This window comes from Leguminivora glycinivorella, chromosome 17 (genome assembly GCF_023078275.1).
Source record: "Leguminivora glycinivorella isolate SPB_JAAS2020 chromosome 17, LegGlyc_1.1, whole genome shotgun sequence".
In the NCBI taxonomy this organism is placed as follows: domain Eukaryota; kingdom Metazoa; phylum Arthropoda; class Insecta; order Lepidoptera; family Tortricidae; genus Leguminivora; species Leguminivora glycinivorella.
Genome location: NC_062987.1, coordinates 16,599,606 through 16,615,606, shown reverse-complemented (window position 1 = coordinate 16,615,606; position 16,001 = coordinate 16,599,606). Strand labels below are relative to the sequence as shown.

Below are 16,001 nucleotides of genomic sequence, written 5' to 3'. Positions count from 1 at the left end.
TAAGAGTTTTTTTTTTATCTAAAGAAGTGATATAATAAAATAGAACCGAGAGAAGTCGCCCAGATATGGGATTTTAAAAGTTCAATCAGCAGCGTGTGATTAAAGGCTTAAATTAAGATGGTTATCCTGATTAAGTACCTACTTAAGTACGTAAATCATGTCAGCTACCCGCACTCTGCACAATTAAGCCAATTAAAACAGTTGAAATTTCACAGGGTCCTGTTAATCCCCTAGTGTGTTATTCCCCTTATCCTTGCGGCTACATTTATTTTTATTGTAAGTATTTGAAACTCGTATACTTACCTACAATGCCTACATGACAAATGTACGCCGATTATATCGAAATATACATAATGTAAAATACCCTATAAATGGACAGTGATGCCATTATGGACAAAAAAACACAAATCTTTAAAAATAAGTATCTAAAATTTGTTTCTAAAACGTACAGCATTGTACCATAAACAAGAGTCATAGAGCTGCTTAATTTTGAAGTTTCATTCAATTCGGTTATTTCTGAAGGATTTGGCGGCAAGATAAAATCATCAGTTTACTGAAAAAAATATCAGGACGAATTCTTAGTTAATGTTGCTAAGAGAGTTGAGTTCATGTATAAAATAATAATAAAATAATACTCGGTGTAAACTTAAATGAGTTTTACTTACTGCATTAACCGTGAGATAAGGTATAAAACAGTATACTAGTTTGTTACTCCAAAGATATAAAGAAATAGTCTTATTTTGTGAGTGTCCATAACTGGAACCGGAAAACTGGGTACCTCCTATGATGGACAAGGAACAATTTACGAAACCAAAATTTACAAGAAACAATCCTATGTTAAAATAACCCAAACTAATTGTATTTGGGCTGTATAAAATTTACTCATTGATTATCAGTTCGTTTTAAAAGTAAAATTTTAAACTTATTTCACTGTCCATAATGGGGGATCATAATATTTATAATTTTTGCAAACAAGTATAATGGCCGCCTGATAGTTAGCACAAGCAGTTTGCTGTAGAATATATATGCTATTAAAGATAAAATAAATAAAACGTAGATATTTGTTTATTAAAACTTCTCTACCAGTGAAATGAGTCTGTTTGGATGTTTCATAATGATTATCATGAAAAAGAAGAACTAGGTAAACATTTTCTTTCGACTCCACATCACAATAGAAGCCTATAATTTCCTTAAAAAAATATTATTAATTGTAACAAGTGTTTTCTCTACATGGGCTATTATCATCATTAGCAATTTGTCGATTTGGGGTTTAACCAGAACGCCTTGTTCTAGAGTAATAGCAAAGTATACTTGTCAGTGATTATAGTTTTTTTTTTATTTAGGCGCTGGAATTAGTCTAATATAGCATTTTATCAATGATATTTGCCAGTCGCTTTTTGGTGAAGGAAAACATCGGAAACCAATGAGGTTCCAATACTAGTTTACCCTTCGGGCCAGATGGCAGTCGCTTTCGTAAAAACTAGTGCCTACGCCGGATTAGTTGTCATTAAAGCGGACCTCAGGCTCCCATGAGCCTTGATCCCATGATGATGAATATTTTATCAATATTCGGAGACGTTTTTTATTTATTTCTTGTGAAGTTTGAATTTCTAAACTTGTAATTAATGCCTCGTTTGAGATTTTAGTAGTAAGTACCTACCTACCTAAATCAAGGGCGCCATAATTCCATTTCACTTTATTCTGATCGAGGCCTCGGACCGACGCTGCAAATAAATGTATGTTTATTATATTATATAAAATGAAATGTATGTACAAATTGGTACAAATCAAATCGTTACTATTATGTCAACGGTTGAAAGTTGATAAGATAAAGCTTGACCTTACACCCCGGGCCAGCCCCACCTAGCCAAATTCCCATCCGATAACATTTGTTTGTATCATCAATGTAGAAAGCTACGACTACGGCTTACGTTTCAATGCCACTTTTGACAAGTAAAGGAGTTGAAACGAAATTATGATAATATTAAATTGATGATATAAAGTGATATTAAAGAAATATGATGGTTCTATCATGGAATTTTTTGCTTGCTCGAATTGGCTTGTGCGATTTAACAATTTTGTACCCTTGTGTAAAACAAATAGATAACTATTACGGTAAATAGCTATTTACGTACTGCCACTAGATATTAACGATTAACTACTCCATAAATCCATAGTGCCTACATATTACAAACAAACGAATTTCGATAACGAACAAAAATACCATCGGTAGCATACTATCGATAAGCACGTGTTATTTGCGCATCTTTGTTGAAAGCTGCTTTTATTGACAGGACGCTCATTTGGTAATGGCTCTTTATTCCTGAGTAGGTTCTTAATCTTATTCACAAATTAACCTTTATTGTAACCCAGACGTGGTTATTTTGGACAGTAGACAAGAGTGTATCCCTATATAAAAAGCATTTCGAGCGTATTAACCATATTCGTTGGCTGATCGCTTATTGTGACACATCTCCTACCTCGTGAAGACACTATGAAACTCTTCTACACGCTAATCTTCTTCGTGTGTGTTACCGAAGTGTTCACCATTGACGCCTTCACGAAGAACTGTTGTCCGGCTTATTTTCATCCGGATGGCAGGCAGCAGCCGGTGTGTGCTGATGGGTCTTACGCAGAGACGACCTTGTGTTGCGGAAGAGGCCCTTGCAACGTAGTCTGTTGCAACTGTGACATTGGCTGCATAGAAGGACCTTACTCAAAAGGGAGAGTGTATTCTCCACTGACTGCTATAACTCAAAGCATTCCTGCGAGCCAAGGCGTCAGGAGTTATGTGGAATTGGGCATTCATACAGTTGGTGATCATTTGGACGATATTAAAGATAAAACTGTGGAAGTTGGCAACACGATTGAAGACTGGTTTAAAAACTTAGGTTAAAATGTATTTGATGATCCTGGGGGGTTACCATGATGTGCTAAAGCCGTTCAGTTTAGGTTGAGAGAGAGGGACGGAGCTATGTAACTGCTATAGCTGTGTCCCTTTCTCTCAACCTAAACTGAACGTCTTTAGTACGTCATGGTAACCCCCCAGTACTTAATTAAGTAATTTTATGTAACCTATGTTTGTATCGTCGTTTAAGTGTGTTGTTTTATTAGTTTAAAAATACAATTCTCTTTTATTTACTAGGTACTAGGTAGGTATGGTCGTTTCTAATGTGCTCTCCGTTCCTTTGAATATATAAGTTTCTTTACGTACTTTTAGTACCTTTCGCAGTTTATTTAGTTTAATTTTAGTATGTTTTTGTTTCATTATACATAATTATATCACTGTTCAAAATTATTAAAGTACCATTTCAACTATATGCGTTGTTTTAACATGTTTTCATAAGTACCTATTAATTTGTTTACTATAATCTATATTTATGGATATCCGTTTTCAAAGTCTTTATCATTTTGATTCCGTGATAATAAAGTGGAACTAACCACAAATTTGAAATTTTGAAAAAAACCCCGACCGCGACATAGTGGACCGATTTTCATGAAACATGGCTAAGAACACTCCCGACTAACTCAGCTTTCAAATAAAAAAACTAAATCGAAATCGGTTCATCCGTTCGGGAGCTACGATGCCACAGACAGATAGACAGACAGACAGACACGTGAAACTTATAGCACCCCGTCGTTTTTGCGTCGGGGGTTAAAAATATAACATCTAGTTAATTAAATGTCGACACCGCTGAACCCCCGACGCAAAAACGAAGGGGTGTTTATAAGTTTGACGTGTCTGTACAAACACACAGGTGTTTGTCTGTCTGTCTGGCTGTCTGTCTGTTTGTCTGTCTGTGTGTGTGTCTGTCTGTGCCATCATAGCTCCCGAACGGATGAACCGATTTAGATTTAGTTTTTTTTGTCTGAAAGCTGAGTTAGTCGGGAGTGTTCTTAGCCATGTTTCATGAAAATCGGTCGACTATGTCGCGGTCGGGGGTTTTTTCAAAATTTTAATTTTGTGGTTAGATTATGTTTTTAGGGTTCCGTAGTCAACTAGGAACCCTTATAGTTTCGCCATGTCTGTCTGTCCGTCCGTCCCTCCGTCCGTCCGTCCGTCCGTCCGTCCGTCCGTCCGTCCGTCCGTCCGTCCGTCCGTCCGTCCGTCCGTCCGCGGATAATCTCAGTAACCGTTAGCACTAGAAAGCTGAAATTTGGTACCAATATGTATATCAATCACGCCAACAAAGTGCAAAAATAAAAAGTGGAAAAAAATGTTTCGTTAGGGCACCCCCCCTACATGTAAAGTGGGGGCTGATATTTTTTTTCATTCTAACCCCAACGTGTGATATATCGTTGGATAGGTATTAAAAAATGAATAAGGGTTTACTAATATCGTTCTTTGATAATATTAATAGTTTCGGAAATAATTGCTCCTAAAGGAAAAAAAAGTGCGTCCCCCCCCTCTAACTTTTGAACCATATGTTTAAAAAATATGAAAAAAATCACAAAAGTAGAACTTTATGAATACTTTCTAGGAAAATTGTTTTGAACTTGATAGGTTCAGTAGTTTTTGAGAAAAATACGGAAAACTACGGAACCCTACACTGAGCGTGGCCCGACACGCTCTTGGCCGGTTTTTTTATTTCACAAGGGGTCAAAATTTCATGGAATATCTGAGGTGTAAGGAATTCAGTAAGTCTTCCGGGTGATAATATGCGGGACAGCATTTTTTAGTAAAGACATCCAGTGAAAATACTTCTGCGACACACACGAACAAAAATGCGTAGAAAAATTTCATGTTGTGTTCAGTTTCTCGAATTTTAGTTGAACTGTTGTTGTGTTACGAATGGATAAACGCTAACCACGAGGACCCTTTATATAGCTCTAGTGTAGACTCATCAGTTTATTAGGGCCCGTCTCATGAAATTGGGCTCGATAGGCCTATGAATGGCTATGACTAAACAGGATTTTTTGTCGCCATAAATTTGGATAGGTAATTGGATTTAAACTTATAGTTTCGAAGCTGACATTAATGCTTGTATGTATTGTATTGTATGAGGAAACCATCGCCTCTAAACGGTCTTACTTACTAGAATTTAAAATTTGCTGCATTGCACACTGAGAGAAAATACAACCAGTTTTCATGTTCGTTCAACAAGTTTTTTGGTTAAAATAGCGCCTACGTGCTCTTTGGTTCAAACAACAAGCTACTTGTCATTTGAATCGGCAATATATTTGAATCAACAAGTCGATTTTATAAAAACAACCTGAAACATATTGTTTTAAACATACGCTTGGCTGATTCAAACGGATAAACCGCAACAAGTCGAACTTGTTAAATTCACAATGCAAATTTCTCTCAGTGGCATGATGAGCTTTTTGTTTCATACAGTCTATAGGGTCCTAGACCGCGCCAAATGGAGGGGACATCACTGTTAGTCACGATCCACAGCAATGAAGGAGCAACTACGAGTAAGAAGATAGAACTAATAACATCATCATAATTATTCGCTTGCCCTTAGGTATCCCAATTAGTTGGGGTTGGCGGAGCATTCTTTTTCTTCCATACATCTCTGTCGGACGTCATCTCATCTTGCATAATCATCTCTCACGGAGTCCATCCACCTTTTCTTTGAAAGAAAGAAAGAAAGAAAGAATCCTTTATTTTGCAAGAATGTAGGTACATAGTTACAAGATGTTAAAGATGATTAGGTAGTTTCCATTTACATTCAACCATTATTGGTGTGCAAAAATTCTGTCGCATTTCATACACAAAGTAAATAAATGTCAACATATTATTATAATAAACTAATTAATAGTACTGTCGGATATAAAATACAATTAAAATTTAGTCAAATGAAATTTAACCAAGTCAAAAGATCACTGTACAATTCAAAATACATAACAATTTTCTACAATTTTCGATTTCAGTCAATATTTATAAATAATTATATTTTAATATAATTAAATGTAGTTAATAATCACTTAGTCTAATAGGAATTCTTTTACACTATAAAAACACTTATTGACTAACCACTTAGTAAGTTCTTTTTTTAATTTGATTTCTGGTAATTCTTCGATTCTAAGACCAAATTAAATTATTTCATAGGAAATATTTTAATTTGTGTTTTTTTTAGTAGACACACTACTATTATTTAACTATAAACTGAAATAAATGTCATATACAAAGAAAAAATGACCAAGGCCTCCAAGTGTCCGATGCTGGATACGAACCAGCGTACTCCGTTATAGCCATGGATGCCTCAAACCACTCGGCCAACCGGTCACGGCGGCAAGGGTCGAAATTTTCAAGTATATCAATTACCGAAGGCTAAGGCGCCCCCTGCCATCTCTGAGGTAGAACCGGAACTTTTTTCTTTGTATATGACATTTATTTCAGTTTATAATTCTTTGATTGTCCGGCAACTTTTTATGCACATGCAGTAAGAGTTTTTCCTGTATATGTCTGTATTCTGCCGAGGAACGTAAAGTGCATGTTTGTGTCTCACTTGTCTTTTAAATACTTCTGAAGTCTTTTGGAATATATGTGGGTTGTTCTTGACAAAAAGGCAGGTCTCTTTTATGTACATGCATGGCAAAGGCAAAATTTCTAACTCTTTGAATAGAGGTCTACAGCTGTCCAAGAACCATGCTCCACAAATCGCGCGTACACATTTTTTTTGTAGTCTGAAGGCTCTAATCATGTCAGCTGAGTTTCCCCATATCAATAGGCCATATGATAAAACCGAAGCTACATAGCCATAATATGCATTCAGCGAAGTTTCTATTGAAGCAATTTGTCGCAATCGTTTTAGTGCATATACGAAGCGATCGAGTTTGTTACATATAGAGTCAATATGATGTGTTTGGCTTTCCTCTCCCGCTTCCTACTTCCTCATTCATCCGTAATAATTGTCTCGTAACATGACTTTCATCCCTTAGTATCCCATGACCATACCACGCTAAGCCTAAACACAAAATAAAATTTTTGAAAAACCCCCTATGTCGGGTGAACATGGCAAAAAACACTCCCGATAAGTAATTCAGCTTTCAAACTAAAAAAACTTAATCGACACACACACAAACGAACAGACAAGCAGATAGTTATACATACAGACACGTCAAACATACAACAGTTATAACACCCTGTTGTTTTTGCGTCGGGGGTTGTTTTTATTTAGATTGCATACACTTTCCGTGATATTTACGATATCCAGTAACGTCTAAAACTCTCGTACTAATTCAATATGATGTCGCGGGTTTTCCTAATTGCGATTATAAAATTGAATGCTGGATGATTTCTGGCTCGCCCCAATTTATCATACAGCCGGCCGGCCTATCGGAAGTCGCAATTGCTACGATCTTAGTTCAATGACATGAACTTCAAAAAAAGTACCTATTTCCATCTCAGCAATTCGAACAAGGAGCTGCTAAATATATTACATGCAGCAACAGCATAATGCCATTTTTTATGGGATAGAAGGCAAACGAGCAGACATGTCGCCTGATGGTAAGCGATCACTGCCGCCCATGGACACCCGAAACACGAGAAGTGTTGGAGGTGCTTTGCCGACTTTTAAGATTTGTTGTACGCTCTTTTCTTGAATGTTTGAATAATAAAAGTCGTGTAAGTTCACAGTGAATATAATATTGTTTATAAACATAAAATTAGTTGAGAAAAAAACCTTAGACAGTTAAAAACACATCATTAGCTAACTTGTGTTAATGTTTGCCTTCTCTATTTTATTATGAATATTAAAAACGTTTATGTTAAATAATACAGAGAAAATAATGCATAGCGGAATTTCCTTTGTCAGAATAATAAAAATATCTTCCAGAGAAACCGATTACAAATAAACAAACAAATATCCTCATTTGTAAAGTTACAAGCTTTTGCCCGCGGCTTCGCTCGCGTTAAATTCGAAAATTGTTGAAAGCTCCATACAAACTTCCACACATTTTAGGGAAGTAAGAAGATAAACAGTCAAAAGTAGCCTATCGTCACTACTTTAAAAAAACCGGCCAAGAACGTGTCGGGCCACGCTCAGTGTAGGGTTCCGTAGTTTTTCGTATTTTTCTCAAAAACTACTGAACCTATCAAGTTCAAAACAATTTTCCTAGAAATTCTTTACAAAGTTCTACTTTGCTGATTTTTTTCATATTTTTTAAACATATGGTTCAAAAGTTAGAGGGGGGGGACGCACTTTTTTTTCCTTTAGGAGCGATTATTTCCGAAAATATTAATGTTATCAAAAAACGATCTTTGTAAACCCTTATTCATTTTTAAATACCTATCCAACAATATATCACACGTTGGGGTTGGAATGAAAAAAAATATCAGCCCCCACTTTACATGTTAGGGGGGGTACCCTAATAAAACATTTTTTCCATTTTTTATTTTTGCACTTTGTTGGCGTGATTAATATACATATTGGTACCAAATTTCAGCTTTATAGTGCTTACGGTTACTGAGATTATCCGCGGACGGACGGACGGACAGACAGACATGGCGAAACTATAAGGGTTCCTAGTTGACTACGGAACCCTAAAAACTTATATCTTCGTCTGTCAATGAAAAGAAAATTGTACACTGAGAGAAAATACAACCAGTTTTCATGTTCATTCAACAAGTTTTTTGGTTAAAATAGCGCCTACGTGCTCTTTGGTTCAAACAACAAGCTACTTGTCATTTGAATCGGCAATATATTTGAATCAACAAGTCGATTTTATAAAAACAACCTGACACATATTGTTTTAAACATACGTTTGGCTGATTCAAACGGATAAACCGCAACAAGTCGAACTTGTTAAATTCACAATGCAAATTTCTCTCAGTGTAGTAAGTATTTATGGAATGCATATAGACTTACTGCGTTTTAACTTTGAGAAGCAGCGTGAGATACGAGATTTTTTCAAAGTAGTGACGCTATGTCACTCTCCAGCCTTTCAACTTCTTCTTCCTCGGTTCCTCATGGCTGAGGGTCGCGCCCACATGAGGTCTTTATTTTGCGCACCAAACCTCTCCATTGATCACGGTCTTCTACAGTCCTAGTAATAGGCGCCTGTATCAATCCTTGGCAGGCCTTCTTAACGCTGTCCACCTAGCAAACCCTTTCAAATATTTCCCCTTAAATAATCACGTCAGTTCGTCGCTCCGTTTTGTCGTGAAAGACGGACAAACAAACAGACACATACTTCCCCATTTATAATATTAGTATGGATGTTATCAATAATGTCACCGCCTACACACTTCGATAATTATGTGACATTTGCAGTACAATAATATAGATAAAACACCCATTTGCGTCCGCCACTGTGCCACGAAGTCCCGATTCGGAGACATAATATATATAATCAAACAAATTAAATTCATAAAAAAAGAAAACAAAGCGAAGAGTGACGTTTTTACAGACAGAAAAGAGTGATCAAAATGCGCGGTGAAACACCAGAGTTTAAAAGATGTTGCTTTTGTATTCCTTTAAGAAGAGGATTGATTGGTTGGGGGTATTGCAAATTGGTAAGTAAGATAAGTTAGATAAGAAAAGAAAAGATAAGATAAGTATTATAATTAAAATTGCAAACGGGACTTTCGCGTATGACTAAGTTCTTAAACTCGCGTCGACTGAATCCCGTTTGCAATTGAAATCGCAATAATTCGTTGCAATATAAGACGCAAAACGGGTCAATTATCCATACAAACGCTCTCGACTATTCCATACCTTGTTTTTGGAGTTTGTTTGTCTGTCTTTCACGGCAAAATGCAGCGACGAATTGATGTGATTTTTAATGTGGAGATAGTTGAAAAGATGGAGAGTGACATAGGCTACTTTTGTCTTTATCTAACCCCCCACCTCCCTAAAAAGGGGGTGGAAGTTTTTATGGAGCATTTTTCGAATGCAGCGAAACCGCTGGTTAAAAAAGCTTGTAATATTTTTTTTTCAGGTGTGTAACATTTTAACATTTGCATACATAATACTGTTATGCTCTCTGATTCGGCGTCATAGCGAACTGCAAATTAAACACATTGCAGTAATAATTGTATTGTTTGCGATTGTCATCACAGATACTGGTTTTAATATACTTTTCGTTGTTGCGGGACACCGGGTAAGATTTTTTTATTTTATTTTTTATTTATTTATTTATTTTTTTGTTTATTTTATTTTTAGCTAATAAGAAATACGAGTAGAATAGAATTACCTTGAAGCCTTTATTATATTTACAATTCGGTCGTTCCGAACTTTATTTTTCGCACCTGTATCGTAATGTACTAATGTAATGTATATGTATTAACCTTAAAATAGGTTTAAATACCAACTTAAGACGATACAGGAGGGGTCAATTCTCCATACAAACGCTCTCGACTATTTTCTCCGGTTTTTGAAGATAGAGCAATGATTTTTTCAATACAGATTATTATTGTTTTTATCTGTGTCGGACCTTTTTTTTTTGATACGTATTCTTATTTTTAAAGACGCTAGAGCCCATCAAAATTTTTCAAAAACGGCCTTATTGATTATGGCGCAAAAAAGGTGTGATATTCAAAATTGGTAACAATTAGCCAAAAAAAAAAACTAAACAGTCCGACACAGATTATTTTATTGTTATTCAGATTCTGAAATTTTGTTACGATTGATTAAGTTTTGAAGGAGGAAACAGTCGAGAGCGGAATCTCGATTTTAAATATTTTTTCGCAATAACTTTTAACTTTGTTGTTCTGAATGGACAATTTTTTTTCGATAAATCTAGTTAATAAGACTTGTATATTTAACTAAAATTCCCAAATTGAAAGGGGGGCTCCTTTCCATTTTAGCATTTTCGCTACCGTATCCTCTTAATTGTTTTCAGAAAAGCGTCAAATTGCTACGAGTGTCACACATCTACAACATGGTGTCTTTAGCTCTGGTGATACTGGCTCACTGCTTCAAGATCTACACCAACATATACTACATATACAGGATAACGCAATACGTGGGATTCCATATGTTCTTCATTGTAGATCTAATGGTCAGCGCGGCTCTTGCATTCGTTGTTATATGTAAGTTTTTTTTATTTTTTTAAATACCTACTTTTCTAATAATTAATTGAAATACGGTTGTACTCACGTTATTATATCGCTATTGCTGCGACAATATATTGTATTTCAATTAATTATTTGAATATGTCTCACGGAAGTTTAACGTGTATACCTACTTTTCTGTTGCAAAGCAGGCAAATAGCGAGCAGTCTTCATTCATACTAATATTATAAACGGGAAAGTTTGTGTGTCTGTTTGTTCGTCCGTCTTTCACGGCAAAACGGAACGACGAATTGTCGTGATTTTGGAAGTAGAGACAGTTGAAGGGATGGAAAGTGACATAGGCTACTTTTTGTCTCTTTCGAACCCTCCACTTCCCTAACATGGGGGGTGGAAGTTCGTATCGAGCATTCTGCAAATTTCAAATTTAACGCGAGAGAAGCCACGGGAAAGCTACACTTTACTACGTTTTTTGGTTAAAATAGCGCCTACGTACTCTTTGGTTCAAACAACAAGCTACTTGTCATTTGAATCGGCAATATATTTGAATCAACAAGTTGATTTTATAAAAACAACCTAACACATATTGTTTTAAACATACGTTTGGCTGATTCAATTTCAAACGGATAAACCGCAACAAGTCGAACTTGTTAAATTCACAATCCAAATTTCTCTCAGTGTAGTAGGCTATAAACACCTGGAACTCCGGAGGTGTTTCTAACACTCGGCACCCTCGTCGAGCTCTGATAAAAAGTTTTCTGTTGAAAAAAAGTACATTCAACATTTGACATAATGTCATCTGCCCGAGGCTTAGTACAAGTAAGGTACAGCGGGGCAAATCTCGACTGGGGGACAAATGTAACTGGTTCATTTTTTCCATGTTTTACAATGTTTGCATTATATAGGTACACTCTATATAAGGTATTCGTGTTCAGTGTATACCATGTAGAACTCAACATCATAGTGTAATAATGGAAAAAATGGATCAGTTAAATTTCCTCCCAGTCGAGATTTGCCCCGTTCTACTTTATGCTATTTTAGATTCTTTAAAAAATCCCGCTTGATGTTAATTGATAAGTAGTTTAACTAAGTTATTTGACTGTGTATATAACACCTGTTTTTTTTTCTCTCTCTAGCACACACATTCCTATTTTATGATGCATTTTTGTTTGTTTTCTTCCTCTTCATGTTAAGATATATATTGTTGTTTTAATAATAATTATACCAAATACTTAACTGTCTCCTATCTATTAGGCCAACCAAAGTTTCTGATGTAGGTAGTAATTCGTGGATAATGTCGTTGGCTATGCATTAAGTTGATTTTGATTGTACTTCTATTGTATAGTTGTTTGTTATCCCTAAAATAAATAAAATTAAAAAATAAATCTTGGTTAAAATAACATAAGGACGCTTCGTAAGAACTAAAAAGATCCGAGCTCGATTCCCGGCTCAAGCACCTTTGGGCTTGGTCACTTTTCCTTTATTTAGAATAATGTGAGTAGTGTGACAAACCATATTCTAATTTTTAACATTTGATTAGCAGAAATATCTGCAACCGATGCCGCTCGGCTTAGATGAGTTGTTTTGACATTAAAGATTTTTGAATTTGAATTTAGAATAACGAGGCCGTGAGTTCAAAAAAGGGTGAACCCTAGGCAGACATTTCCCGCTTAAATTTATAATTTGATTTGTTCACTAGTTGGTCAAATAATATCGATTTAACAAAAACATTATTGTCACTTTCAGTTGTTCAAGTGTACCTGATATTGCTGATTCGCAGTGAGATGATAAAACTACGGAACCAGTCACTAGAAATACAATACTCCAACCACTTGGCTGGCGAACCCCAGTGCATTCTTCACAAAGCTGACGCGGACCATTGCACGGACGATAAAACCGTGCAAAACAGTTTTACGGGAAAAACCGTGCAGAACTGTTGCGAGAAACAAGTTATTTAGAAATGTGGCATATGGCATTTCTTTTGCAATAAGTGTTTAAATGTTTTGTAAAACCAAGTCTATTAAATTATACTGAATATTGTTCCCTTTAGCGACTAGTCTACGGAATTAAACTGTTATGTAATGATTCATAGATTTTTTTTTATATTGGAAACAAGCATTTGATTACAACCTCTGCTTGAAAAGTGCGCTTGAGGTCTAGGATGGAGCATGATTATGTCTACTACACTTCACTACAACATATCTCTTTATCTCTGTAAATGCTAAATAAATGTTAAATAAGCTGTTTCGTTTTTATTACTATAATTTTCTTGTTAAAATAATTATAATTAGGTAACGAATGTTTTATGGTTAAAAGAACTTACCTTAAGTGAATTTCAACCAAAATTTTATGAAATATTGCATCCGAGAGATTTAATTACCATGTAGTCCGTTTTTCGACGTACTGCATCGTCACACACTTTTAGATATTAAAAAAAAGTAGAAATATTGACTATCCAGTCATTCACCCGGTTCCGATCCGGTCATCTGAACCAATCATATTCATTCGTTTTAGAGCATTATTCGTTAACACTTTTATTCTGCAACACAGGGGTTTTTATCATTCAAGATTGTACAATGATACATAGGGTAGGGTGGGAGATTAAATCTCTCGGATGCAATATTTCATAAAATTTTGGTTGAAATTCACTTAAGGTAAGTTCTTTTAACCATAAATTTTACTTCAATATTGCATCCTCCAGATTTAATTACCATGTAGATGTTTAGAGTCGGTTGCAGAATGAAATCCAAAATAACAATCAACATTGATATTTTTATTACATGATCACATACAATTAGAATAATTTTTCCATAATTATTTTGGCACCTACCAAATTATTTAGGAACTAATGAATTTTGAACATAGTTTGGAAAAGGTACAATCAGCATAAATACCTAGCTTAACTGTTTATTACTGCCCGAGCAAAATCGCTTTCGGCCTCGATATTAACCAGAGGTTGATTATAAAAGCGGGCAAAACATAAGGAATTTCCCGTCCAGCCCGCTGTTCTCTTAATAATTTCTGTGGATACGCCAGACCTACTTGCTGAGGATGTCGAGGCGTGCCGAGTGCTGTGGGCAGTGAAACTGCTAACATCTACCCCACTGCTACTTAAAGTCTGCTTTATCCATCGGCTAATTGTTTGCGAAGTAGCGTTGTGGATAGGTTTTTTAATTGTTAGGAACAATTTGCTCTAATTTTTATTTGTTCTAAGGACACGAGTTCTTTCTATATAGCAGGACAAAGTCAAAGCCGGGCAAATCGACGTTTTTTCTTTGAAAAAAGAAAGTATTAGTCTTGGATTCTTCCTGTTTGGCGCTGAAGTTTTAATAATGTCACTAATAAATAGTACATATGTTTCAGGGATGTAACGGAGCTCTGCTTCTGCTTCCGTTTCTGCGGAACTTCCGTTTTGTTTTACACATCCGCTTCTGTTCCGGTTCTGTTATTTTTCAAACGGAAGTTATAGCGGATGTCGGAACCTAGCGCGACGGTGGGACATGAGCGGCGTACATCAAAGACCAACAGGTCTATACCTGTCACTCGCTCATCTCTCCGCTTGTCACGTGCTGCGATACTAAACATCAATCGCTTCATTCCATTGCGCGCCAATATTTGTCCTGTCCACCTAGTTAGTAGCGAGTGAACAACTATTCAGTGGTGCAGGGCTTATCTACGATCCCCTTAGAAGCAAACTGCCGGAAGATAAAGCTGCTAAGCTTTTGTTTATTATTTATTAAATACAGTTTACTTCTTTTATAATCACTCCATTTAATTTAAAAATTTAATTGTGTGCTAACAATTACACATATAATGTTTACTGGTTAGTTTTGGATTGTATTATACTATCTACGAGTAAGTTTTATTTTCGTATAATAAAGGTTTAAAAGGATTCTTATGTGATTTTTAGTGATTACCTAAACAACTAAACATCTTAAAGTTCAAGGTGATTTAAATTTTGGGATTGTAATGAATGATATACTTAAGATAAAATATCAGGTAACTTTTCGTTTTTAAAACCTAAGTGGGCCTAAAGGCTGATTACAAACTGCTGATTACAGGCTGAACAGTAAACACCTAAAAGCTCTAGGTAATTTAAGTAGTTTTGGTTTATGTTATACCTATGTGGTATTTTTTCATTTCGTTTTTAACATCTATAACTTCCGCTTCTGGTTCCGGTTCCGCTTCTGCTTCCGTTAAACTAAATTCAAAACTTCTGCTTCCGCTTCCGGTTCCGTTAAAACCACATCCGTTACATCCCTGATATGTTTAAGGGTCACAGTTCTAACCTAACCTAACCTACTTTTCTGGTAAATGATGGATCTAATTTATTGTGCAATTTTTTTTTTATTCTATCTGTGCTTTAGAAAGAATTTGTGATATACAATTTATTTATTATCGGAAATAAGCATTATACTCAAAGTATGTTATAATAAATGTTATTCGAAAAAATGATCATTATATTTAAATAAGAATTATACAATTTGTTAGTATATTATTTGTTGTTATATTATTCAATAATTATATCAAATGATCGTTATAACGATTAAAAATATATCAAAAAAAGTTATATCGATCGATACGCACCCGGACAAGATGGGTGCGCCAAAGTTCATATAAAATTGGTATATAGATTATTGGTAGTCCGAAAATGTTTCTCATACAATTTTACATTATAACGATCATTATTTAAAACAATTTTGTTAATAACTATCGTAACTTCGAATGACTTATGTTCATAATGTCATTCATCATAAATACATTTTATACTAATGTTAATGTTTATATAATTATTGATCATAACGATTGCGAGTAATATAATTTATCGTTATATTATTTTTAACAGAACAGAAATCACATGTGACAGTCCAGTTAGGTGCGACGACGAGCGTAGCGAGGAGGAGCGTGTTAGGTTGACCGTGAGCAACCCAGAAACGATTTTTTAATGTAAATTGTATATGTCACTGTAAAAGCTCCAAGCGCGCTTCTACAAATGGCACAAGTTTTTCATAGAACTTCGCCAAAACTTTTGAAATAATTT

The 16,001-nt window shown here is 35.3% G+C and overlaps 2 protein-coding genes across 2 annotated transcripts; both read left to right on the top strand.

Moving 5' to 3' along the window:
* Positions 1–2,456: 2,456 nt before the first annotated feature.
* On the top strand, positions 2,457–3,320 carry LOC125235519. The gene has a single exon (XM_048142096.1). It carries the CDS (start codon positions 2,495–2,497, stop codon positions 2,894–2,896), a length of 402 nt encoding a protein of 133 aa, XP_047998053.1. The 5' UTR covers positions 2,457–2,494; the 3' UTR covers positions 2,897–3,320.
* Positions 3,321–9,244: 5,924 nt separating this feature from the next.
* Positions 9,245–13,202, top strand: LOC125235305. The gene is made up of 4 exons (XM_048141824.1): positions 9,245–9,463; positions 9,889–10,050; positions 10,792–10,981; positions 12,707–13,202. Exons 1-4 carry the CDS (start codon positions 9,377–9,379, stop codon positions 12,916–12,918), a joined length of 651 nt encoding a protein of 216 aa, XP_047997781.1. The 5' UTR covers positions 9,245–9,376; the 3' UTR covers positions 12,919–13,202.
* Positions 13,203–16,001: the final 2,799 nt, after the last annotated feature.